This window comes from Cucurbita maxima, unplaced genomic scaffold (genome assembly GCF_002738345.1).
Source record: "Cucurbita maxima cultivar Rimu unplaced genomic scaffold, Cmax_1.0 Cma_Scf00003, whole genome shotgun sequence".
In the NCBI taxonomy this organism is placed as follows: Eukaryota; Viridiplantae; Streptophyta; class Magnoliopsida; order Cucurbitales; family Cucurbitaceae; genus Cucurbita; species Cucurbita maxima.
In genome coordinates, this window is record NW_019272019.1 from 2,768,309 (window position 1) to 2,794,140 (window position 25,832).

General features: G+C 33.6%; 4 protein-coding genes, 1 long non-coding RNA gene and 2 other non-coding genes across 7 annotated transcripts; 5 read left to right on the top strand and 2 right to left on the bottom strand.

Moving 5' to 3' along the window:
- Window positions 1-692: 692 nt before the first annotated feature.
- On the bottom strand, window positions 693-21,054 carry LOC111476966. The gene is made up of 3 exons (XR_002717194.1): window positions 21,045-21,054; window positions 6,476-6,484; window positions 693-960 (listed from the first exon to the last, which is right to left on the bottom strand). It is a non-coding gene; the product is annotated as an uncharacterized LOC111476966 (long non-coding RNA).
- LOC111476912 lies at window positions 2,800-4,226 on the top strand. Its single transcript, XM_023120783.1, has 2 exons — window positions 2,800-3,508; window positions 3,574-4,226. The coding sequence occupies exons 1-2, from the start codon at window positions 3,098-3,100 to the stop codon at window positions 4,036-4,038; spliced, it is 876 nt and encodes a 291-aa protein (XP_022976551.1). The 5' UTR covers window positions 2,800-3,097; the 3' UTR covers window positions 4,039-4,226.
- On the top strand, window positions 5,115-5,186 carry TRNAQ-CUG. The gene has a single exon. It is a non-coding gene; the product is annotated as a tRNA-Gln (tRNA).
- On the bottom strand, window positions 5,447-5,518 carry TRNAQ-CUG. The gene has a single exon. It is a non-coding gene; the product is annotated as a tRNA-Gln (tRNA).
- LOC111476957 (defensin-like protein 1) lies at window positions 6,779-7,346 on the top strand. Its single transcript, XM_023120847.1, has 2 exons — window positions 6,779-6,878; window positions 7,014-7,346. The coding sequence occupies exons 1-2, from the start codon at window positions 6,800-6,802 to the stop codon at window positions 7,187-7,189; spliced, it is 255 nt and encodes an 84-aa protein (XP_022976615.1). The 5' UTR covers window positions 6,779-6,799; the 3' UTR covers window positions 7,190-7,346.
- On the top strand, window positions 12,948-14,392 carry LOC111476908 (NAC transcription factor 56-like). The gene is made up of 3 exons (XM_023120775.1): window positions 12,948-13,181; window positions 13,325-13,644; window positions 13,742-14,392. Exons 1-3 carry the CDS (start codon window positions 12,992-12,994, stop codon window positions 14,201-14,203), a joined length of 972 nt encoding a protein of 323 aa, XP_022976543.1. The 5' UTR covers window positions 12,948-12,991; the 3' UTR covers window positions 14,204-14,392.
- LOC111476863 (beta-glucosidase 18-like) lies at window positions 18,259-23,999 on the top strand. The gene is made up of 12 exons (XM_023120708.1): window positions 18,259-18,490; window positions 18,561-18,627; window positions 18,716-18,774; window positions 18,843-18,918; window positions 19,775-19,849; window positions 19,944-20,031; window positions 21,122-21,374; window positions 21,526-21,641; window positions 22,467-22,719; window positions 22,810-22,912; window positions 22,997-23,105; window positions 23,729-23,999. Exons 1-12 carry the CDS (start codon window positions 18,320-18,322, stop codon window positions 23,961-23,963), a joined length of 1,605 nt encoding a protein of 534 aa, XP_022976476.1. The 5' UTR covers window positions 18,259-18,319; the 3' UTR covers window positions 23,964-23,999.
- The last annotated feature ends 1,833 nt before the right edge of the window (window positions 24,000-25,832 follow it).

Consider the following 25,832-nt stretch of genomic DNA (forward strand, 5'->3'; position numbering starts at 1 on the left):
TATATATAATTTTATTTGTTGGTCAAATTTTGAAAAATTTGACTTTAAAGTTAATAATTTTATTTTTTATTTGTAATACTAATTTTTCAAAAATTTTCTAGATGAAAGGGAAGTTTCCACGATCACGTATGATAATATTATATATTTATTATGTTAAATTACAAATTTACTTTATGAATTTACAAATTTAGTCTATTTACCTCCACGTGGCGGGTTCTATAGATATTGCATTAAATTTTAATTTTAATTTTTTTTTTAAATTTTGGGGCCCAAACCTTATCTTTAAATTAAAATTTAAAAACGACGTGGCAAGTCGGTGTTTTTAATTGGTCCACGAAAGGTTACGATCGGACGGATCCGCTTGGTCGCTTTCCCGAATTCTTGGGGCCCACTTTCTACAAATGTCAGTAAGTGGGACCCACACGCTATTATAAAAAAAACAAAAGTAAATATAAAAATCAAAATAAATACTTACCTTTTCGATTACTTGACTATCTAACCCAACTCAACTCAACTCAATGCGTTAAATTTCTTTTCGGTTTAGGGTTGGGTTAAATTTTTAGAAATCGAGACACGATAAATTTGAAAATAGAGTTACAACTTCGACTTTTTTTTTTAAATAATATTTTTAACTAATGTTAATGATGCTTCATGCGGGCGAGTTGCAGCCTACAATCCGAATTGAGGACGGGTTTTTGGAGTTAGCTCACCCTCGCGGGATCACGACTCTTTGTCCCAACCATTGTAGCATGTGTGTCGCCCAGGACATAAGGAGCATGATGACTTGACGTCATCCTCACCTTCCTCCTGCTTATCACCGGCAGTCTGCTCAGGGTTCCAACCTCAACGGTTGACAACTAAACAAGAGGGTTGCGCTCGTTGCGAGACTTAACCCAACACCTTACGGCACGAGCTGACGACAGTCATGCACCACCTGTGTCCGCATTCCCGAATGCACCCCTCTATTTCAAGAGGATTCACGGCATGTCAAGCCTTGGTAAAGTTTTTCGCGCTGTGATTTGTAAATGATTAATATTTGAAATTTATGAGATTTTAGTTATTAATATAGCGTTGATAAATATAATTTTTTTAAATAATATTGATTGATTTACTCATAATTTTGGTATAAATTAAGTAGGTATACTCTAACGTACTGCTTTTAAGAGTGTAAACTAAATTTAATGATCCAAAAAAAATGAATTTATTTATTGTTAATTATAAAATATATATTTACGCTTACCATACAACTATATATACATATATTTATTTAATTTCTTAATTTTTTTTATTATATATTCTTCCACTCCTATTAAAATAAATTTTAATTATTTATAAGATAACGTTTCAAATTATACATTGAAATTAATTATAAGTTGAAAATAAATAAATAGATATTTTCTCAACTAATATTTTATTTTTATTAAAAATAAAAATTTAAAAATTTATAGTTTGGTTGGTTTAATTTATTATTTAATAAAAGTTCTTATCACGGTAACAATTGAGTTGAGTCTAAAAACTGTTCTAACCAGACTCCACGAACATCGAAATTCACTTATTTTTTAACCTACGAATATAAAAAGTCAAATCAATGGTGTAGTAAAAATTAGATACTTACTGCAATATAATAAATTATAATAATTCTCAATAAATGTATAATTTTACTTTAAAAAATACAGTTCGAGTAGATTTAGTCGGTGGAATAATAAAATTACCAAAGTACCCTCGAAAACATTACGTAATTGCTCGTTTTAAAGTAAACAAAGGTTAGGGGCATAATAGTGATAAACATTGCTTAAAAAAGAAAAAAAAAGAGAGAAACATTTGACTAAGAGTATGATGGGAAGGGAGCAATTAGGCAAAGCATGAAAATGAAATGAATTTTTGAGTGTCAAAAGCTTTCAATAATAATAATAATAATAATAATAATAATAATAATCTAAATTAATGGGACCCATTGTACGTCCCTCACATGGGTCACACCCCATGATTTGCGCTATCTTTTTTCAAGGCTATTCTTTTTGTTTAATCTAAATATTATTTTTTAAAAAATTATAATAAATTAATAAACACGTCACGTCATGCTAACATTTTGAGAACGATATTTAACGACATGGATTAAATGAAAGCATAGTACAAAGAGAACGATATTTTTTTAAATAATAAAAATATAGAATTTTTAAGTTTATTTTAGTATTTAATATTGAAAATTTATAATATTAGATATTAAATTTTGAAATGACATAAAGGGTTTATTAAATAGTTAAGGAAAACCTATTTTAAAGAATTGAAAAATATATTTTTATTTTATCTGAATAGTCAGACCAACCAAACACAAAAATAATGTTACCATCTGACCTGTATTTTAAAGATTATTATGAAAATTAAGAATATTTGACATTTATTATCAATATTACATATTTATTGTGACTTGTGAATGGATATTTACGAGACTTTAGTTATTAACTAACAAAAAGTAGTAGATAAATAAAAATTTTGAATCGAAGTACATTTTCAACATGAACCCACCTAATTATCACATCAACCCATTTAAAAAAAATAATATTTATTTATTTAATTAATTAATTTGGTTTAGAAATTTTAAAATAATTGACTTATTACAAAATTTCCATATTTCCAAATTTTTTAATTATTGTTTTTTCCAATTTTCAAAATTGCCCCTCTTGGGCTTGGACTTTTCGTACGAAAAATTCCACTCACCGGCTGAACCGGTCACCCTACTCCCTCCCTCCCCCTTTTCCTTTATAGACTCATCCCCACTCCCAAACTGCGAGTGAGAATTTTTCGTCGTCAAAATTCCCAAATCAATTTGTTGTTTAAAGCAAAACCCATCTGACAAAACCGCGTCAATTTCCTTTTCCTGATTGTTTATTCCTTTTTTGTTCCAGATTCCGATGTTCATTTGAACGACCCATTTCAAATGGCGCTCTTCAAATCCCCCATTCTGATGGATCTGATCTGAAAGATTCATGAACATTTTGAGGATTCTGAAATGGGTTTTGATTCAGATCTCTGAATCCTGTTCTGGGTCGATTTGTTTCTGTTTTTCTGGGTTTTTTAGGGCTGAAATTGGGGAAAAATGGGTAAAACGATGAACAGTTCCGGCCGGGATTGGACTCAGATCTATGCGATCTATGGAGTAGATCAATGGCAGACCATAGTGTTTCTTCTTCTACATGCTGTGTTTTTTACTGCGCTTTCCCTTTTTTACCTTTCTTACTTCGAAATCATCTGTTCTTTCTTCGAGATTCTGTTTTCTGGCGCCTCCGCCCGTTTCGCCGTCGGCTTCACCGGCTGCGTCACTGCCATCTCCGCCTTCTGTCTCTTCTTCGCCGCCGCGAACATCTTCTACTCCTCCCTCCCTCTCCACTACGAAATGGCTCTCCGTATGGTTAACGCCGTCTCCGATTGGTCAACTGTCAAGCACGCCCTCGACCTCGGCTGCGGCCGCGGCATTCTTCTCAACGCCGTTGCGACACAGCTCAAGAAGGTAAAAATTAAATTACCACAAAACTTGATGCGATACAGTAAATTTAATCTTTCGTTTCTGAACAGGAAGGGAGTTCGGGTCGGGTTGTGGGGTTGGATCGGAGCAAACGGACGACGTTGTCGACGCTTCGAACGGCGAAGATGGAGGGTGTGGGAGAGTATGTCACGTGCCGAGAAGGCGATGTTAGACGGCTACCGTTTGGGGATAACTACTTCGATGTGGTGGTTTCCGGTGTGTTTGTGCACACGATTGGGAAGGAGCACGGGCCGCGCACGGCGGAGGCGGCGGCGGAGCGAATGCGAGTGGTCGGAGAATTAGTTAGAGTGTTGAAGCCGGGTGGGACTGGGGTTGTGTGGGACCTACTGCACGTGCCGGAGTACGTGCGAAGGTTGCAAGAATTAAAGATGGAGAATATTAGAGTCTCGGAGGGTGTAACGGCCTTCATGGTCAGCAGCCACATCGTGTCGTTTACGAAGCCACTTCATCACTTTGTGGGGTTTGGCGAGGTCCGATTGGACTGGAGATGCTGACCTGGCATAATCTCATTGCCCCGTCAGCTTTTTTTTTCTTTTTTTAAAAAAAATTGAGAGAAAAAAAGAAATCTCGTAATTTTAATTATATAGTAATTAATAGGGTGTAGTGGTAATTTGGGTAGGCGAAGCAGACCCAAAAGGTTTAATGGAAATATAAATATATAATTATGCTGATTTTTCTTTTATATTGATTATGATTTTTGGGGGGTATTTATGTCTTTTCCTTTGTGTGTGGTTAGCTTGAGGGTGTTTTTTTTCTCCACTTTGCTTGTAGACCCATTTGACCTAGAGTCGGATAATTGGGTTTGTATAACGATCCGAGCCCACGACTAATAAATATTATCCGTTTTGGTCTTTATCTCCCACTCATAGGTAAGAGGTGTGGGAATTGAGGTTATGTCGAGATATTTACGTGGAACACGAAATTCGTATGAAAAGAAAATGTATGAATAATAAAGATGAGTGAGAGAATGGGGTCTTTGGTCAAATCACTATCATATAATTTTGATGCTGAAATGTATCCATTAGTGGCAAATGAGTGGGGGTCCCCTAATTCAATTTCTATCCACATTTATTCATTTATAATATACATAAATTAAAATAAATACATTATTTTTACTTCCATATTTCCCTGTTTAAATTTGTTGGTTAAATGACAACTTTACCCTTTGACCCTTCGTATATGTATATTAATTTTAAAATTACAGAGTTCTAATAGATATACTTAACCATCAAACATGTAATAGGGTCGCCACTTTATATTCCATTCTATAATAAGATTTGAATTGATTTGACGTTTTCTTTTCTGTTCTTCTAAATATCATTTTCCTCGTAGGTTTTGAGAGAGATGTTTGACGAATCTAAACTTGTTTTTTGGGTTTGGTGTTTTGTTTTAATATACAACTCTCGTTTTCCTATTAATAAAATGGATTATATATTATTTAGGGTTAAGTATTTGTTGAAGTTAGAAATTATTTCACAGTAGAAACCAATGGGATTGTTGATTTGTTAAAATTATTTCAATGTAAATATTTTAGATAATATATTGTATAATTTAAACCTCACAGACACAAGGTCCCATGGTCTAGTGGTTAGGACATTGGACTCTGAATCCAGTAACCCGAGTTCAAATCTCGGTGGGACCTTTTTTCTCTCATTTTTTTGGATAATTTATTCCCTTTATTTTAATTATCTCTTATTTCCAGATCATAATGGGTTGAATTGAGGGCCTTCAAATATTTGAATGAAAGAGAGGAACAAAATAAAATATAAATATATATTAAACAAAAAATAGAGGGTAAAAGGAATAATTCTTCAAATATTTGAAAGAGGTGGAAAAAAAGGGGAAAATATATTAACCAATAATAAAAGGAAATTATCCAATAATAAAAAAAGGAATAAATAAAGGTCCTACCGAGATTTGAACTCGGGTTACTGGATTCAGAGTCCAATGTCCTAACCACTAGACCATAGGACCTTTTTTATTACAATTTATCCATTAAAATTTTAGAATTTTACCCAGAAATTTGATAAACTTTGTTAATAATTTTCATGAATTTATTAAAATTCTCATAAATTATTTTTGGAATTAATTTTATGTTTTAAATCGACTAAAATATAACATTTTTGAAAGTGTTGTTTTGTGTCAATATTATTTTTATAATAATTTGATTAAGAATTAAAATGTTGTTCCTATAAAACACTCAAACAAGAATTTGAGTTAGCCCAAAAGAACCAAACTAGGATCGAACACAATTCTAAAAAAAATCTTTCTATAATTCTTCTGATGGATGTTGGTTACACTCGGATGCACTTTGCATTGTCGTGGCTCGTCAAATTTAACCAATGAAGACTAAGAAAGTATCTAACCCACGAGAACTTAGTCTACTCGAGATACTTCCTTTAAAATATTATAAGTCCTATTTTAGAACGGATGGAGTTATAAAAAATGTGTCCAATTTTAAAAATTTAAGGATATCTTTAAGATAAGCATAAAATTTGAGGATATGTTTATTCGGGGTCGCATAGGATAATGATTATGGATTATATTGTATTATAAAAAATAAAAATAATAATTGTATATTATATTTACAACATAGTTGGTTGGTAGACGTTGACTTTTTGACCTAAAGTACCGATTTTGAATCTATCTCACACACCGACCCACTCACACACCCACGTCTACACTGGCAAGAAAATTAAACATGAGATAGCTTTTTTAGGTCGGATTTGAACGTTTCGTCTATCTAGTGCAAATATCTATTTTACTCGTCTTAGACGGAGAGAGGATTCTCTATTAAAACGCAAAACGGGGAAAGGAGGATAACATTTTTTTCTATTAGATAAATGGGATCGAGGACGACGGGATAATACTTCCCATCCTCGCCCAATACCCTCACTTTTATCTATATATATAAATTACCTTCAAAAATACTGCTTTGATCTCCGCAAAAATAAATGGAGAATTTCCTTGGAATAGAGAATGAAATAGGTGACGGAAATGGAGATAGGGAAGGCTTCTCTGTCTTGTCCCATCCCGTGAACATCTCTAATGTTGTGTAATTAAAAGTCGTTTTTTTTAGTCCAACAGTGAAATATTTATAAATGATCAAGGACAATATTGTAATTTTTGAATAAAATAAAATAATTTTAAGGATAAGCTTTGGAATTTTGGGTAATATAAAATATAACCATGCTGCCTATAAATAGGTATGGATTTGCAAGCACAAATTTCATCAAGCACTTGAACACAAGAACAATGGCAAAGGCTTTGGCTAACTCTGCTAAGATGGCTGTTGCTTTCCTCTTCCTCTTCGCCCTTATGCTTTCCATGAATGGTAATCTACGCTATTTTTCGCTATCTCGTCACTATTTTTTTCAGATAAGACGTCAGAACAAGAACGTAAACCGATAGAATCGATTCTTTGTTGACATAATTTTTGTTTTTTGTTTCTACGACATGGTGGGTATAGAGAAGCTCGGGGTGGTGGAGGCAAAGGTGTGCGAGAGGCGGAGCAAGACGTGGTCGGGGTGGTGCGGGAACACGAGCCATTGCGATAGACAATGCAAGAATTGGGAAGGTGCCAAACATGGAGCTTGCCATGCCCAATTTCCTGGAAGGGCATGTTTTTGCTACTTCAACTGTTGAAAACCATATGCTTATCTTCATATCATCACCCTTCTAAGAATAAAAGCTTGGTTACTTACTTACTATGTGTGTTTAAAGGGATCTATGTGTATGTTTTTAACTACGAAGTGTATTGTCGTATGCAATAAATATAAACATCTAATATTTTGGTCGAGAATATATGTTTTAATCGGTTGAGTTATATACACGCGTTTTTGTAATTTGGACGACCGTTTATGTCTTAATAAGTAGATTTTTTTTCAATATTTTATTTAATTACATAAAGTTAAAGGTATTTATATGACTCGAGAACCTGACTAATTTAGATTACTTAATTTTTTTTTGTTTGGGTTGGGTTGACTTTTTAGAGAACGTAAAATTTGGGTCAGTTCGTGCATTGACATTTTACAGAAACCTGAATATAAGATACCATATAAGTTGGAGAAAGGAACGAAACATTTCTTATAAGGGTGTGAGAACTTCTTCCTAAAAGGTGCGTTTTAAAAATCGTGAGAGACTAACGACAATACGTAACGAGCTAAAACAGACAATATCTACTAACGATGTGTACGATGTACAATATGTAAGTGAGATTTTTTTAATATTATCTGTTCATTTAGTCAATGGTCGTGTTGGAAACTTAGTAGATCCAAATTTGTTTATATTGTTTATTTATCCAATGGAGTGGACACGTATATGTTTATCATTTTCTAATTTCCACGCATTGTGTGTGAGAACTATTTTATTTTATTTTATTTTATTTTTTTAAAAAAGAATTAAATTATTAAAAAATAAAATAAATGTTTTTAAATAAAAAATTCGACTTTGATTAATTAAAATATTATAACCTTAATGGAATATAATTCGACTTTTTAAATTCAATGAACTAAATAAAAAATAAATATTAAAATTAAAATATGTTAATTTATATTTTGAAAATATTAAATTATAAATTTAGTTAATTTTTTAACTTTAAAAATATATTAAAAAAATTAAAATTTTTATTTGGTAGTAATTATAGATTTCTGACATTTTTATTTTTTAAAATACCTTATTTATAGGATTCAATGTCCATAAAATTTTTAATTTATATCTAAACATAAAATTAAAAAAATTATAGATTGAATATAATATTTTTTATTGTTCGAGTGGTAAAATTTTCAACCGAAATAACTCCTATAAAATAATAAACATGTTGAGTTGGGGGTAAATTGTGAGATTACACATTGGTTGGAGAGGGAAACGAAACTTCGTTTATAAGAGTGTGAAAATCTCTTCCTAGCATACATGTTTTAAAAACATTAAGGTGAAGCCGGGAAAGGAGTGTCCAAAGAGAACAAAATCTTGCTAGTGGTGTGATTGTGTCGTGTTGTTACAGTTTTACTATAACTCCTCTCATAAACTACATCATAGAGCCTCCGCTGAGACCTCTTTCTTTAGAACTTTCGAACAACCTTCTCTTAATCGAGGTTCAACTAGACTTACAAGAACAGCAAACAATTAGGAAATTCAAAGAAATTTGTCGTATATGAATCAAAAAATAACTCAAAAGGAAAAAAATATATATATAAATTAAGCTTCCGCCATAGACATATTGGAAAGCCGACTAGGAGTTGGACGGAAATTCAGCCAACGGAGAGTGGGTTTCCGGGTGGGAGGCATCAACGCCCTTCTCAAAACCTCTCTCCTCCCTTGATTCCGCCGGAACTTATCTCCAGCAGCCGTCATCACATTCCGGCCACTCCTAACCATCCCACTAAAACTAAAGCTCCTGCAAGTGGATCTAATACTTCGGCTGGGTTCTCTGCCGCCGGCGGCGGCGAGGGAGGGCCTCCGAGCAGGCTGGGGCTGGGACTGGAAAATGGTAGGCATTTTTGGAGCGTTGGATCAAAACCCAGATGGAATTTAGTGGAGAAAAGTGGGTTTTGATGGAGTATTTAAGGATGGTTGGAATTGTCAAAGAGGTTGACCAAATTTGGAGGTGGCTTCGTTGACCGGCTAATGGCGCACCCGGTTGTTGATTGCATTGCTTGTTCTTCAAGACTTTAAATAAGCCGTTGTGTATGACCAAAGAATTTGAAAAGTCCTTAATATAAAGTCAAAGTTGTTCAGTTGTTTGGGTGTGTTAGTTGGTCTATTTATTTATTTTTAAATATTTAATTCTATTAAATAGTGGTTAGAAAATAAATAAAAGTAAAATAGTTATGAAATTAGAATAAAATAAAATAAAATAAATAATATGTATTCGATTGAGTAGAAGATTGAAATATCACATCAAGAAAATAAGAAAGTGACAATAAATATCACCTGACATTAAAAAAATGATCTGGAAATATATTTTAAATTCTATATATTATTAAGACTTTTAATTATAGATCAAAGTCTTGTCTTTTCATTAAAATGTATTTTTTCATTATTGATTTTAGACTAAAGTTTCTTCTCACATTTAATTGTAGCCTATGATTTTTAATCATATTATAAATAATTATTTTTTTCAATGATTAAATTTTAGACTCGGGCTAATGTTTGTTTAGATCGAAGAGAATTAACACGTGGTGACATTTTATTCCTAAGAAATGACATTTTAAATTTCAAATATTGAACAAATTCGATCAGCTCAACTCGTACAATTTAGGTTGAGTTATGAACTTATTTGGACTCGGTTTCCCGAAACTTAATTGGGTTGAATCAAACTAACTCGAATTTATAAATTAAATATATGTATAATTATATATACATATATTTAATCTCTCAATTGTTTTTTTAATTATTTATATATGACTCGAGAACTCGAACAATCTAAGACTATTCAAACCAAACTATAAAGGTTGGACTGGATTTTTTTTCTTGTTTGAGTTTGGTCGAATTTTTAAAAATTTAAAAATTTATTCACAAATTAGAAATTTTTTTTCATGTGAGTCAACTCGACCAACCCCAACATAGAATTATAATCGAGATTAAAAATAAATTATATACTTTTATTTATTTTTTTATTTCCTCTCGTATTCTATGAAGGATTGGATTTAAGTGAGTGGGGCCCACTATTTTGTTGGATTAATGTTTAATTAAAGATGCAATCTTAATTTGGTTAGCTATGTTGATGATTAATAAAGATAAACTTTATCTATCTTAGTACAAGAGGATCTAAGAGATATGTATTTGATATATTCGATTAATATCATTATAAAATTAACAAACGAGGTAGAAACTGTTGGATGATGAAAGTCCCACATCGGCTAATTTAGGGAATGATCATGGGTTTATAAGTGAGGAATACTAACTCCATTGGAATGAGGCCTTTTGGGAAGCCCAAAGCAAAGTCATGAGCGCTTATGCTCAAAGTGGACAATATCATACCATTGTGGAGAGTCGTGTTCGTCTAACATGGTATCAGAGCCTGCCCTAAACTTAGTCGTGCCAATAGATTGGCAAATCCTCGAATGTCGAACAAAGGACTCCAAAAAGAAAAAAGGAGTCGAGCCTCGATTAAGGGGAGGCGTGCTTTGTTCGAGGGGAGGTGTTGGATGATGAAAGTCCCACATCGGCTAATTTAGGGAATGATCATGGGTTTATAAGTGAGGAATACTAACTTCATTGGAATGAGGCCTTTTGGGAAGCCCAAAGCAAAGTCATGAGCGCTTATGCTCAAAGTGGACAATATCATACCATTGTGGAGAGTCGTGTTCGTCTAACATGGTATCAGAGCCTGCCCTAAACTTAGTCGTGCCAATAGATTGGCAAATCCTCGAATGTCGAACAAAGGACTCCAAAAAGAAAAAAGGAGTCGAGCCTCGATTAAGGGGAGGCGTGCTTTGTTCGAGGGGAGGTGTTGGATGATGAAAGTCCCACATCGGCTAATTTAGGGAATGATCATGGGTTTATAAGTGAGGAATACTAACTTCATTGGAATGAGACCTTTTGGGAAGCCCAAAGCAAAGTCATGAGCGCTTATGCTCAAAGTGGACAATATCATACCATTGTGGAGAGTCGTGTTCGTCTAACAGAAACCTCTCTCTAACATACGCGTTTTAAAAACTTTGAAAGAAAGCACAAAGACGACAATATTCTCACAATCCACCTCTTTCAGGGTGCAGCGTCTTTGTTCCAATCGATACGGAACCCCTACCAAATACACCTCCCTTCGAAGCCTAGCGTCTTTTCTCGTGTCTACCTCCCTTCGAGGAACAACCACCTAGTGTTTGGCTCTGATACCATTTGTAACGACCCAGGCCCACCGCTAGTGGATATTGTCCTCTTTAAGCTGTCTCTTACTATTTTTAAAATGTGTCTACTAGAGAGAGATTTTCACCGTCTATGTTTCGTTCACCAAATTAATTGAGGATAATAAAGTAAATGGAAAGAAATGTAAAGAGAGAAGATAGTGATAAGACAAGGACTTGATAGCAATCTAGGAAATGAGTGGGACCCAATTTTGATTACAAGAATTCCCCATTATTTACTATCCCTGGGACCCAATTTTGATTACAAGAATTCCCCATTATTTACTATCCCTTGGTATATGTTTCTAAACTTTATTCTCTCCTTTGATATATCTTTCGCCCGATTTAGTTGCTCGGTTCGACTCGATATTCAACATTCAATGTGAAATCTTTTCATTTTAATTTTTATTATTTGAATCGACCATCAAATAAAGAAAACGATCCATCAATTAAAATTGGTCGAAACAGCTACAACTATCTTAGTCTATATTAGCATCGTACATGTTAATATGTCTAATTTTCTCAATCGATATTAAAATGATGATTTTACAAATAAAAATTGAGTGATGATGAGTATTTTGAATAATTTATATAAACCGAGAATATAACGTTTAAAAAAAAGGTAAATGGTGAGGAAATTGTGGACGGAAGTGACTTTTGTGAATCCTAGGAATTGCTTGAATTTCAAGAAAAGTTGTTCATGTTATTGGTGCCAAAATATTAAAATAATAATAACAAAATTGTAATTGACTCGTATTATCATCAACCTCACAGTTCTAAAACGTGTATGTTAGGAAGATGTTTTAATACCCTTATAAAGAATGTTTCATTCCCCTCTCAATCGATGTGAGATCTCACAACCACCCTTTGGAGGTCAGCGTTCTCGTTAGCATACTGTTTGATATTTGATTATGATACCATTTGTAACAACTCAAACCCACTGGTAGCATATATTATTCCTTTGGACCATTATGTATCACCGTTAGTCTTTCCGTTTGAACTCGTATTTTAAAATAAAAATAAATGAAAAAGAAAATAGGAATATTATAATTATGAAATTTATGGGCATAAAAAAAAACAAAAAAAAAAACAGAAATGGCCCACTTAATTTCTTTATTCATAAATATTTGTTTGAAAAATTGGCCATTTAGTTTGATATCAACACCATGACATCTTAAGCGTAACCCTTTATTATTATTATTTTCCGACGTCATCCGCGGCTCGCGGGTCCCACCCTTATCCTTTATTTTGTCGTCTAGCTTCATCCCACGTGTCATCGCTCCATTTACGAATTACACGTGTCGACTCATCAACGTCTTATATTCCAGTTCGTATCAGCCCTCATTATCGCAATATATAGGGCTATTATGGTAAATTCAGCTCTAGCTTTGGCCACGTGGTAAATTTCTATTCGGTTATTTTAAAGAGCTTCCGATGTAACATATGTACGTGATTATTCCCCCACCAATGATTCTCGAATATAAATTAATAGAAAAAAATAATTAAAAAAGGAAAATTTTGATATTTTCGTGTTTTTTTTTCTTTTTTTATAAATATTTCTGTGGCCAATTTACAAAGCCTGGGAATTTTTGCAAGTTGTTGGATGGAGAGTTCAAAGCCGGCGCCGGCGATCGATTCAGACCGGCCGAATCTGCCGCCGGGATTCCGGTTCCACCCGACCGACGAAGAGCTGGTGGTTCACTATCTCAAGAAAAAGACCACTTCTCTGCCCTTGCCGGTGGCCATCATCGCGGAAGTTGACCTCTACAAGTACGATCCTTGGGAGCTTCCAGGTGGGTTTTTCGCCGGAATATTCGATCTCCGGCTAAAATTGGGTTTTTTTAGTCAAATTTTCCTAATTAATCTTTCAAAAAAATAATTTTAAATATATGGGTTGTTATAATTATTTTGATTAATTTTGTGTTGAAAATTTCAGCTAAGGCTTGCTATGGGGAGGAAGAATGGTACTTTTTCAGTCCGAGAGATCGGAAGTATCCGAACGGAGCACGGCCAAATCGTGCGGCGACATCGGGGTATTGGAAGGCAACTGGAACTGATAAGCCGGTGATTGCTTTGTCGGAAGGGAATCGGAAAGTTGGTGTGAAGAAGGCTTTGGTTTTCTACGGCGGAAAGCCACCGAAAGGGATCAAAACCAATTGGATCATGCATGAATACCGTCTCGCAGATAACAAACCTGATGGCGGGAACAATAAGCTGCCGGAGTTCTATATCGGCAGCAAAAAAAGCTCAATGAGGGTATGAATTTGGAGAATAAAGTTGGAATCTTTTTCAATTTTGAATTTTTTTTTTTCAAATTCATAATCAAAAACAAATTTTAATTGTGTTTTTTCAGCTGGATGATTGGGTTTTATGTCGGATTTATAAAAAAACAATCTCCAACAAACCAGGAGTAGATCATGAGCTGAAAGATTGCTTTAGTTATATGGGTGACCTAATTCCTCCATCCATAACAATCCACGGCTACAACCAACAAATGACGACGACAACGACAACGACCGCAGCGGCGATGAACCGTAGCGTGTATTCTGAATTAGCTTCTTTATCTCTTCCGACGAAACAGCGGCTGCAACCAACTTCATCATGGGACGAGGAAGAGTATCAGTCAGCCAACGACCAACCATTGAGCAAGAGATTACAGTTGATGAACGGTGGCAGTGTTGACGACAACAACCCGATCGCCGCTCTTCTCAGCCAACTACCACCGCTGCAGCAGCCGACATTGCAAGGTTGTATAGTAGGCGACGGGATATTCCGGCCGGCGATCGAATTGCCGGAGACAAATTGGTATTCATAACACACATATATACAAAATTAGATTAAAAAGATGATATGGTTACCTAAAATATACAGCTGATTTGATATTTAGGGAAAATATTTTTAATATTTCGGGGATTTTAATGTGTAAAGAACTAGATTGACATAACCCTAATTGTGTTTTTATTATTATTGGGGTTTGAAGATTATATATGTTTGTATTCATATACATGTTTTATGTATATAAAGATATGAAAGAATTAATATATTATATGATTCTAATTGTTTATATTATTTAATTATATTTATCGATTCGAGCGTAATTAAATGAAAAGACATGACATGTAGATTTTCCACTTTACCCGACGAATAGATAGGAATGACAAGAGAGATGTCCATTTAACCCGTGCAACTCCATCCTAATGGAGCGAGGAGATATTTCTCCCTGTTAGATAAATGAGGTCGAAGATGAATATTATGGAATTAATATTTTAAAAATATATATAAAAAGCTTTTTTCCTCGAGCAAATATTCTTAATTTTCATAATAATTTAGGTTGGTCATTGACCCATTATCATTTTTAGAACTAACGTTAAATTGACGACGAAACTCAAATTTCAAAATTAAAATGTCGAAATTAAAATTTTATTGACGAAAATGCTACTGAATCCAAACCGCGTTCGAGTTTCAGTTAAATTAATATTATAATTTTTTTAAGTGGAGGGAATCATTCCATTTAGAACATCAATTATTAAAGATTTAAAATGTTGTATGATGCATATGTTTGAATCCATTTAGGCCCACAAAATTTGACTTATCATCAAAAAAAAAAATGAAATGTAACCATTTTATATTAGAAAATGAAGTTTAAGCTTTTTTTAATTATTTAATATTTTCCTAATTTAATCTTCGATAAAACTATCGGAACAAATATTGGGTTGAATTGGATTTATAAAATCTTTAAATCAACTCGAAATTTCGAGTTGGTTGGATTGGTGACTCGATCAACCTTAATAGAGTTTGAAACCCAACCCAAGTAAACCCTCGATTTTCTGGGTTGGGTTAGGTTGTCAAATTGTTTTTTTTTTAATTATTTTAAAAAAATCATACTTATTTATTGTATATGTTATATTAATAACTAAAATCTCAAATATCAAACATTCACAAGTCACAACGTATCACTAATATCGATAACAAACGTCAAATATTCTTAATCTTTGTGGGGTTGACTCGACAAGAAAATGTCAACCTGTAAATCGATTTGAATTCTTCAACCTTCGATAATCCGAGTTGATCAGATTATCGAGTCATATGAACCCTCTTAACGGTAAAATCTAAAGAAATAAATAATTAAAAAAAAATCATTATGAAGATGAAATAAGCAAAATTGGAAGGACTTGGAAATAAAAGAATTAGATCCAAAATAACAAAATCAAAGAGATGGGTGGATGCCATCTTCATTTGATTTGGACATTCAGATATATTCCATGGACTTTAAGGCCACAAGAAAATTGCCTTTTTGTTTTTTCCATAAATATAATAAAAAGAATAAAAAAATCACATGTTTATCCACCACATTTTTATGGACATGACCCAATTGTTCGTTTTGGCCCATTACGTATCGTCGTTAGCTTCACGATTTTAAAATGGGTCTATTAGGGAGAAGATTTCATACTCTGGTAAAGAATGCTTCGTTCCCTTCTCCAACTATTATGTTTAGGTTACAATTTTTTTACGAACATAAATCATACTCGTTTTAAACTTTTCGACTCTAAACTTCAAACCAACTCATGTAAGGGCAACGTGGTTTGGTTTGGAGTTTGGGATTGGACCAATGATTGCATTAAATCATCTCTCTTCGTCCACCCCCACGTGTAACGCATGTTTTGTCCGACCTCTCCCATGCACCCTCCATTTTTTAGCTTCTGGAACCAAGCTCAAAAATATAGGGGTAGTACCCTTTGGACGGTAGGGGTACCCATTTGATGTGAAGTTAACGGTGGACCAATTATTTTGCTGCTAGCTAATACAACTATCATATTCAATTGGTAAGCAATTGGGATAGGCCTGTTTGGACAATATGTGCTAGCGGTGGGGTTTATTATTTATTTTTTTGGGTTTGAGTTAGGTTTGGGCTTTTGTATGTGGACCTGCATACCCTTTAGCGGCGGCCCAAACTGTCGGCCCACTGGTTGGTTTGCTTCTTTCCTCGCCGCTCAAAATCTTCTTCCTTCTTTCCTCGGCTCCGTTGAGGGCAAAAATGCCATTTAATTTTAAACATAACATCCTTGATTTTTATTTATTTATGTTTTTTAAATACTTAATATTTACAAACTTTTTAATTTTTTAAATCCGGGTTAATTCAAATCATTAGTCTGTCGCTTTTAAGATGGTATAATAAAATACCCAAAATAAAAAAAATAAAAAAAACTCGATTTTTATCTTTGAATCACTGTTGTCATCAGTTGAGCATATGACGGTCATGGTTACCCTGATATTTGAAATGACGAAACGTTCATGTTATTACAACCGGTAGCATTTAGGAATGGCAACGAACATTTTTTAATAATAAAATTCTAACTTATTCATTTTTAATAATTTTTCTTATTATTGATATTATTTATTAATTAATTATAAAATATCAATCATAATTAACAAACATGTTTTTATTTCAATAAAATAAAATATTTAGACAAAAAAAATTTATTCTATAATTTAATTTTACCATATAAGGTATAAAAAAATTATATTTGATACTATTATTTAAAACAAAATAGTAAGGTAATTTATTACATAACAAATTTCAAATTTAAATTTCTTATAGCAATTAACAATATATTTTTTTAAAATATGATAAAAAAATTCAAACGTCTCGTCGGAAATACACGTTCTAAGTTAAATTAGGATATTAATGTATTTGTTCGACTATTATTATTTTTTCTTAATAATTCTATAAATAACATCGAGAGATTAAATTTATCACTTAAAAATAAAGAAATTATATTCTTAGACAACTTTTATAACTTGCTCGTATATAGAAATAGTTATATATATATATATATATATATATATATATATATGCATAAAGTTTTAATTTAACACGTTATGTAGTAGGAAGGAAATTGGTTGTGAATTTGTGGTGACATAGAAGACACATGTATAAGGAAAATAATGCTTTTGTTTTTTCTTCAACATAATTATTAATTTTTAAAAAATGGTTATTAATATGAGTGGTTGGATATCGATTAATTTAGAGAATAATAATTGGTTTATACTCCAGAAATACTCGTATGAGGTCTTTTGGGGAAGTATAAAGCAAAACGATCGTGTTCATCTAACATGGTATCAAAGTCATGCCCTAAACTTTAGTCATGTCAATAGAATCCTCGATTAAGGAGAGGTGTTGGATGTGGTCATTCTTTTAGAATTATCATGCGTTTATAATCGAGGAATATTATCTGTATTGGTTTGAGGCATTTTGGGGATGAGCAAAGTCACGAGAGCTTATGCTCAAAGTGGACAATATCAGATTATTGATTCGTTTGTTCATAGTATAATTGATATGTGGAAATCACTACAAAAGGAGTAAGATTCGGATTAACTTGTTGATCGAATATCTCAAGATAAGAACATTGTTTGAGATTCGAATCACTCCACAAGTAAGATCGATCATGTCTAGCTTGAATGATTCTTGTTGATCAAATATCTAAATGCAAGAACACTTGCTTGAGATTCGAATCACTCCACAAGCAAAATGGATCATGTCGAGCTTAAATAATTCTACATGCAACCTAAACTAATAGAATTGGAAAGAAACTCAATCATTTGCTAAAGAGGAGCACAAATACTTCTTTTACTATCTTTTTCAAGTCTGCTTACAAATACAACCATCCAAAATACATTAATGAAATAGACTAACGCTAAATTGTAATCCATCCAAAATTTACAACATGAACTTCATTCTTCTTGAATGTGGCATGAATTGAAATATATATTCTTCATAAGTTAATATATTATATGATCGAGGGCTTTTGGTTCATATCAATAATATAATATTTAAATTTTTTTAAGAGTTTTTTTTTTCGTTTGCTTATTTGAGGCGAAGCTTGTGATTTTGATTTGCCAATCGGCGGCCCCAAAGTTTGAAACGGTCACAATGGGCACCAAAATCCTTCCATTTTGCTCATCTCTTCTGCTCATCCTTTGCCTTGCCTCGCATCCTTCAGCTCAGAGTTTCGCCCAAAACGAAGAACAAGAACAACAAGAAATCAAAAGATCAGATTTTCCAGAGCATTTCTTGTTCGGAACTGCCACTTCTTCGTACCAGGCACTGATTTCTTTCATCTTCTTCGTTTCCATTTCTGGTTCTGAAGCTTTTAGGGCTTTTTATTGTGCAGATCGAAGGGGCTTTTCTTGAAGATGGAAGGGGAACGAGCAACTGGGATGCGTTTTCCCACATTCCAGGTCTTACCCACTTTCTAATTTCACTTTCCCATCAAAACCCACTTCTCCGATTTGCGTATAACTTTCGTTATGATTCGGAATTTTGCAGGAAAAATTAAGAACAACGATACCGGAGATGTCGCCGACGATCACTACCACCGGTTTCTGGTACTCTGTTTTACTCATTCTCCGGTCACCGGAGCTTCAATTGAGATGAGCTTGGGTTTGATTTGCAGGAAGATATTGAGCTGATGCATTCCATGGGGATGAATGCTTATCGGTTTTCCATTTCCTGGACCCGAATTTTGCCAAGTAAGCTCCCCTCCTTTTCTCATTACCCAGTTAGTGTAAAAAATTTCAAAACCCGGATAGACTTCCTCTCCTTGCCTAATAGGTTTCGGTGTAACAATCCAAGCCCACAATTACTAGATATTGTTGTGTTTCTGTTTGCCCTCTCTGACTTCCCTTCAAAGTTTTTAAAACGCATCTCCTCGTAAGAAGCTTCATACCCTCTAAAAGGGTTTTTTTCGTGTTCCTCCCCAACTGACATGAGATCTCACAATCCACTCTTTTCGAGACTCAGCCTCCTCACTGACCCATCACCCGATGTCTAGCTCTGATACCATTTGTAACCGCCCAAACCCATTATTGTCCTCTTAGCTTTCCCATTCCGCTTCTCTCTTAACGTTTTTAAAAATCATCGGCTAAGAAAAGGTCTCCATATTCTTTCTCAGGGATGTTTTGTTTTTTCCTTTGAATATTTTAATTTTTTGATAAAATTAAAATTTTTAAAAATAAAATTATAATTTAATTGGTTAACAAAATTATTATTTTTTAAAAAAGAAATTAGGTTAATATTTATTTTCTAATTTATTGACGTTAGCAATAATAATTAAATGCAATAAAGTAGTCTACATTTGACTATTATTTAATGTGAGGAATGTGCCTTTGTTACCAAATAAAATAATAATAATAATAATATATGCTTTTTAAACGAATCATAATCTTTATTTATTTATTTATTATTATTATCTGGAAATGGAATCTATCTCAAAGATTTTATATATATATATATAAATATATTAAAATATTTGGAATGCAATCATAATCTTAATTATTGAAAGATTATATTAATAATTTAATTTTTGTAATAATAATAATAATATAGGAGGGCGATTTGGTAAAATCAACAGAAGAGGGATCTCTTTCTACAATAAAGTAATTGATCGTTTGTTGCTAAGAGGTACCTCTCCTATTTCCTTTTGTTACTTTTACCCCTTTTTTTAGGGTAAATTACAATTTTAGTTTTAATTTATCTATAATTATGAATTGGGCAGGCATAGAGCCTTTTGTGACCATTCACCATCATGACCTCCCCGATGAACTGGACAAAAGATATGGAAGTTGGATGAGCTCTCAAATGCAGTAATTTCTCCTCTTTTTGTCTATTTTAATACTCGATGGCTAGAAAAATTCGGTGGATTCGGGTTGGGTTATGAATTTATTTTGGTTAGATTGGATTGAATATATGAAAATTTTATGGGTTGAGTTGGTTCATGGGTTTCGTCGGTGAGATCTTACGTTAGTTGGAGAGGGAACGAAACATTCCTTATAATGGTGTGGAAATATCTTTGTAGTAGACGCGTTTTAAAAGGGGGGTTGATAGGGATACGTAACGAGCCAGAACGAACAATATCTATTAGCGGTGGGTTTGCGCTATTACAAATGGTATCAGAGCCAAACATTAAGTGGTGTGTCAACGAGGATGCTGGACTCTAAGGGGGTGGATTGTGAGATCGCACATTAGTTGTAGAAGGGAACGAAACATTTCTTATAATGGTATGGAAACGTCTCTATAGTAAATGCGTTTTATAACTGTGAGGTTGATGACAATACGTAACTCTCCTCACAGACACTAAGCTGCGTGTCAGCGATGACGCTGGACCCCAAGGGGTAGATTGTGAGATCTTATATTAGTTGGAGAAGGGAACGAAACATTCCTTATAATGACAGAGAAACCTCTCCCTAATAGATGAGTTTTAAAATTGTGAGGCTGATGACAATACGTAGCTCTCCAAAGCGGAGAATATCTATTGGTGGTGGGATTGGGCTATTACAAATGGTATCAGAGCCAGACATTAAGCGGTGTGTCAACAAGGACGCTAGACCCCAAAGGGAGTAGATTGTGGGGTCCCACATAAGTCGGAGAGGGGAACAAAATATTCCTTATAATGATATGAAAACCTCTCCCTAGTAGATACGTTTTAAAATTGTTAGGCTGACGGCGACACGTAATGCTCTAAAGCGGACAATATTTACTAGCGATGAGTTTGGATGGTTACACTCTTAATTCTTTTTTTGTTTTGTTTGAAAAAATTTACCATTCAAATGGTTGGGTTGGATCTAAAAAATAACACAACCCGACCCAATCCATGAACACCTCTGCTTCTTTTTGAGCTTTGTTGGTGGATGTCAACTAACATAATTGGGACAATCCAATGGTTTATTGTTTTAGGGAAGATTTTGTGTATTTTGCACGAATATGTTTCGAAGAGTTCGGAGATAGAGTGAAGCATTGGATAACCATAAACGAGCCGAATTTGGTGGTATTAATGGCTTATATAAAAGGAGTTTATCCACCGGCTCACTGCTCACCACCTTTTGGAAATTGCTCGGTTGGCAACTCGGATATCGAGCCTCTCATCGTCATGCACAACATGTTGCTTGCCCATGCCAAAGCCGTTCGACTTTATCGCACCCATTTTCAAGTAGCATTCTTCTATTCCTCTCCTTTTATTCATAATATCTTTTTAAAAAATTGTAACAATTTTATTAAATTCGACCTTAGGATTAGTTAAAACAGTTATAAAATTATTAAGTTTTATTAATTTTATTTATATATTTAAACCTTATTTGTAGGGCAAACAAGGCGGATCCATAGGATTAGTGGCATTTGGACACATGTATGAACCATTCACCGACAATGAATTCGACAGACAAGCTGTGGACAGAGCCTTGATTTTCAACTTTGCTTGGTCAGTTCTTTTTCCTTTTCCTTTGATATACCTTTGTGTCAAATTATGGAACGAGCACCGCTAGCAGATATTGTTCTCTTTGGATCTTTCTTTTCGGGCTCGAAGACGTAAGGTTTCCACACCTTTAAGGGTGTTTCGTTCTAATCCTCAACCAATGTGAGATATCACAATCCACTTCTTTCATGACCCAGACCAATGTGAGATCTCACAATCCACCCCCTTCAGGGCCCAGCGTCCATTTAAAACGAGTAAGGTTTCCACACCCTTATAAAGGGTGTTTCGTTTTCCTCTCCAACCAATGTAGGATATTGTCCACCCCCTTCAGGACCCAGTGTCCAACGTTCTCACTGGCACTTTTCCTTTCTCCAATCGATGTGGGACTATTACCAAATCCACCTCCTTTGGGATTCAGCGTTCATATTGTCACACCGCCTTGTGTCTACCCCTTCGGGGCCAGTGTTATAAGGGTGTTTCGTTCTCCTCCCCAACCAATGTGGGGATATTGTCCACCCCCTTCAGGGTCTAGCGTCTAGCGTCCTCACTGACACTCGTTCCTTTCTCCAATCAATGTGGGACCACTACAAAATCCACCCCCTGCTGGGCCAGCGACCTTACTGGCACACCGCCTCGTGTCTACCCCTTTGGGGGAACAGTCTCCTCGCTGGCACATTACCCAATGTCTGGCTCTGATACTATTTGTAACACCCGCCTCTAGCAGAGATTGTCCTCTTTAGACTTTCCCCTTCGAACTTCCTTTCAAGGCTTTAAAACACGTCTACTAGGGAAAGTATAATCAACTAAATTTAGCGAAGAAAACATGAACAGGGTGTACGATCCGATCGTGTACGGAGATTATCCAAAGGAAATGCAAGCAATATTAGGAAGCCAACTTCCACGCTTCTCAAAGGCAGAGAAAAAGATTCTAAAGGGAAGTTTGGACTACATTTATGTCAACCATTACACCACACTTTTCACAAAGGATTGCCTTCATTCTATCTGCTCCGACGATGCAAATCGTCCAATTAAAGGCTTCCTCGACACCACCGGCTACCGGGACGGTGTTTCCATTGGTGACCCAGTAAGCTCTTTCCCCCTTATCTTCTTGTGTTTATTTATAAATAGAACATGTGAGTGTGTAAATGATAAAGTTACCCTTTTTACATGACAGACTGGAGTTGACAGATTCTTTGTTGTTCCAAGAGGTTTGGAAAAAATCATTAATTATATCAAAGAAAGGTATCCCGACAAGCCCATTTTTGTCACTGAAAATGGTAAGTTGAGCTAAGTTTATAACATGGTATGATTTAAATTTTTCATTTAGGTTTTACGATATTGACAATTTTGTTTTATTTAAGGATATTCTGCACCGTCTACTGATAGTAACAACGTTGAAGACATGGTAAATGATACGAAACGAGTCAATTACCACAAGAAGTACCTTGCTTCCTTGGCAAAAGCAATGAGGTAAATAAACAACCTATTTACCTGTCTTTATACAATTTGTCTTACCTATCTATCTCTCTATATATATATCTAAAATATTTGCTATTTTTATTAAATTTGGGTAGGGTTGTTCATATGATCCGAGATCCCATTGGATTGGGTTGAGTATTTGGAAAACCGAATCAAAACTTTTTTTAATTGGGTCAATCTGACCAACCAAAAATAGGGTTTACAAGAGTTCTATCCTACTTTTTAATGAGATTTTAGTTATTAATGTGACATATAGCGTGAATAGATAGATTTTAAAAAATAAAAAAATAAAAAATTTAATGAACAACGCAAAAATGAAAGGTTAGGTTAGGTTACATTGTGTAACAGTCTAAACTCACCACTAACAGATATTGTTCGATCAGCCTCACAGTTTTAAAATGCGTCTACTAGGGAGAGATTTCCACGTTCTTATAATGAATGTTTCGTACTCCTGTCCAACCGATATGAGATCTCACACATTGTGAACCCTATTCAAGTTATTCAGATCACCAACTCAACCAACCTAAAAAAATTTCTTTTCATCTAATCCATGTACAACGCTAGAAATTAAATAATGTAATCCTGACCGTAGATTATAATTCCTTTTATGACAGGAATGGTGCTGACGTGAGAGGGTATTTTGCATGGTCGTTAATGGACAACTTCGAATGGGCCGATGGGTACGGTACGAGGTTTGGGCTTTTGTATGTGGACCGACAGACACTTGAGCGTCGGCCCAAACTGTCGGCCCAGTGGTTTGCTTCTTTTCTGGGCGGCCATCCACAAGTACTTACTAAGTCTTCATCCATAGTGAATACAAATGCGTTTGATTCCCTCATGGATGGTTAATGCAAATAATATCAATATAAGTAATATTAATGTAATATTAATGTAACAACTTTATTTTAAATAAAAATGTAAAAATAAAATATTAATATTGAATGGATATTTTGATGCTTCAAATCAAAGCCAGCTAGCTTTGGTTGCCACTAATTAGTTTATTAATGAAACAATAAAACAAAGTATAATAATTATGCAACTTGACTTGTTATTTCATATTAATTCAAACAATCAATGATTTTCTAATTTGTTAGCTAGTTTTTATAAATAAATAAATAAATAAAAACATAATTTTACATAATTTTACAAAACATTTTTTATAAGAGTGTAAAAATTTCTATCGAGCAGACTCGTTTTAAAAATGTTGAGAAGTTTGAAAGGGAAACCCAAAGAGTACAATATCTAATATGGATTTGGAAGATCTATACTAACAAGATGCGCTTTCTTTATCGGTGGCTCAATCATAGTAACTTAAGCAATTCTATGTTGGGCAGAGCTCCTATGAATAAATGCAAGGGAATGTCGGGACACATAGAACCCAAATCCGAGCTCCAAATTTTGATTCAAAAGGGTCAAGAGAATTGACTAACATAGTGCACCTTTTTCTCAAACAATTCTATATTGGGCGACCTTATGAGAATAGATGTAAGGGAATGTCGGGACACATAGATCCCGAATCTGAATTTCAAATTCTGAATACAGGGTATTCTAAATTCTATTAAATAAACGTCTATAAAAGTTAATTTTTTTTAATATATTAAAAACAAAAAGAGCTCAAAATTAGAAAGACCATACATGAAGGTTGGTACAATTTCATGTCATTATATATAAAACAAAGTCTTTACTATAATGTCTCAATGGGGCCTTCTAAGTTTGGGTATAATGTAACCATCATAGAGACTATTTGTCACTATAAGCCAGCTAATATGAGCTACATTGTTATGCTCTAAACACCCATTTTGTTCGTGGTTTTGTTCTTTTTTTAATTTCTAATAAATGATCGTTAAATTCATGAAATTCAATTGGTTCGTTATTTTGCTAAAAAAATATTTATTATATTTAAATTTTGATAGAAGTTTCAATTCAGTCTCTAAATTTTAGTTTGTAACGATTTAGTCGCAATACTTTTAAAATTGGAATAATTTAGTCATTGATTTTTTTACGTGTAATAATTTAGTGTTTATATTTTTGAATTAGTAACAATTTAATTTGTATCATGAAAAAAATGTCGTAATTCGTATTTACCCATCTTTTTAAAATTAATATGTTATGTTCTACCCACGTAATTTCTAAAAACTCACATTTTAATATATATATATCTAAGCGGGAGAATTGGGCGGGAATAGGAAATATTAATTTTTTCCTTGACCCCATTTATCTATATTAAGGATATTTAGTAATAAATTATAGTTTACCATATATATTATATTTGATATTTTATTATAAGTCAAATATCTAATATTTGCTTTATTATCATAAGTATCTTTCCATTTATTACTATTTTCATATCCTTGTAATTTATTTGATTATAAATAAGATAACTTTCACACCATTTAGGTGTGGTGGATTAATCAAACATTCACAATCTAATGTAAAAAATGTTTCCCACTCGTTCCCCCTTCACTAATTAAACGGGAAATTCCCTCCTCGTTCATGATGGATAAAATAGATATTTTTACCCATTAAAATTTAAATCATTAAAATTAGTAAAAATTTAATTTCTATAGTGTTTTATTCTTTTTAAAAAAGAGTTATTTTAAACTTTTCATTTTTTTTATTAAAAAATTCTAATAAATCTTTCATAAGGAAAAATAATATAAATTTAAAAAATTCAAAATTTAATATCCTGCCCCACTTTTAAAAATATCTTTAATTTAA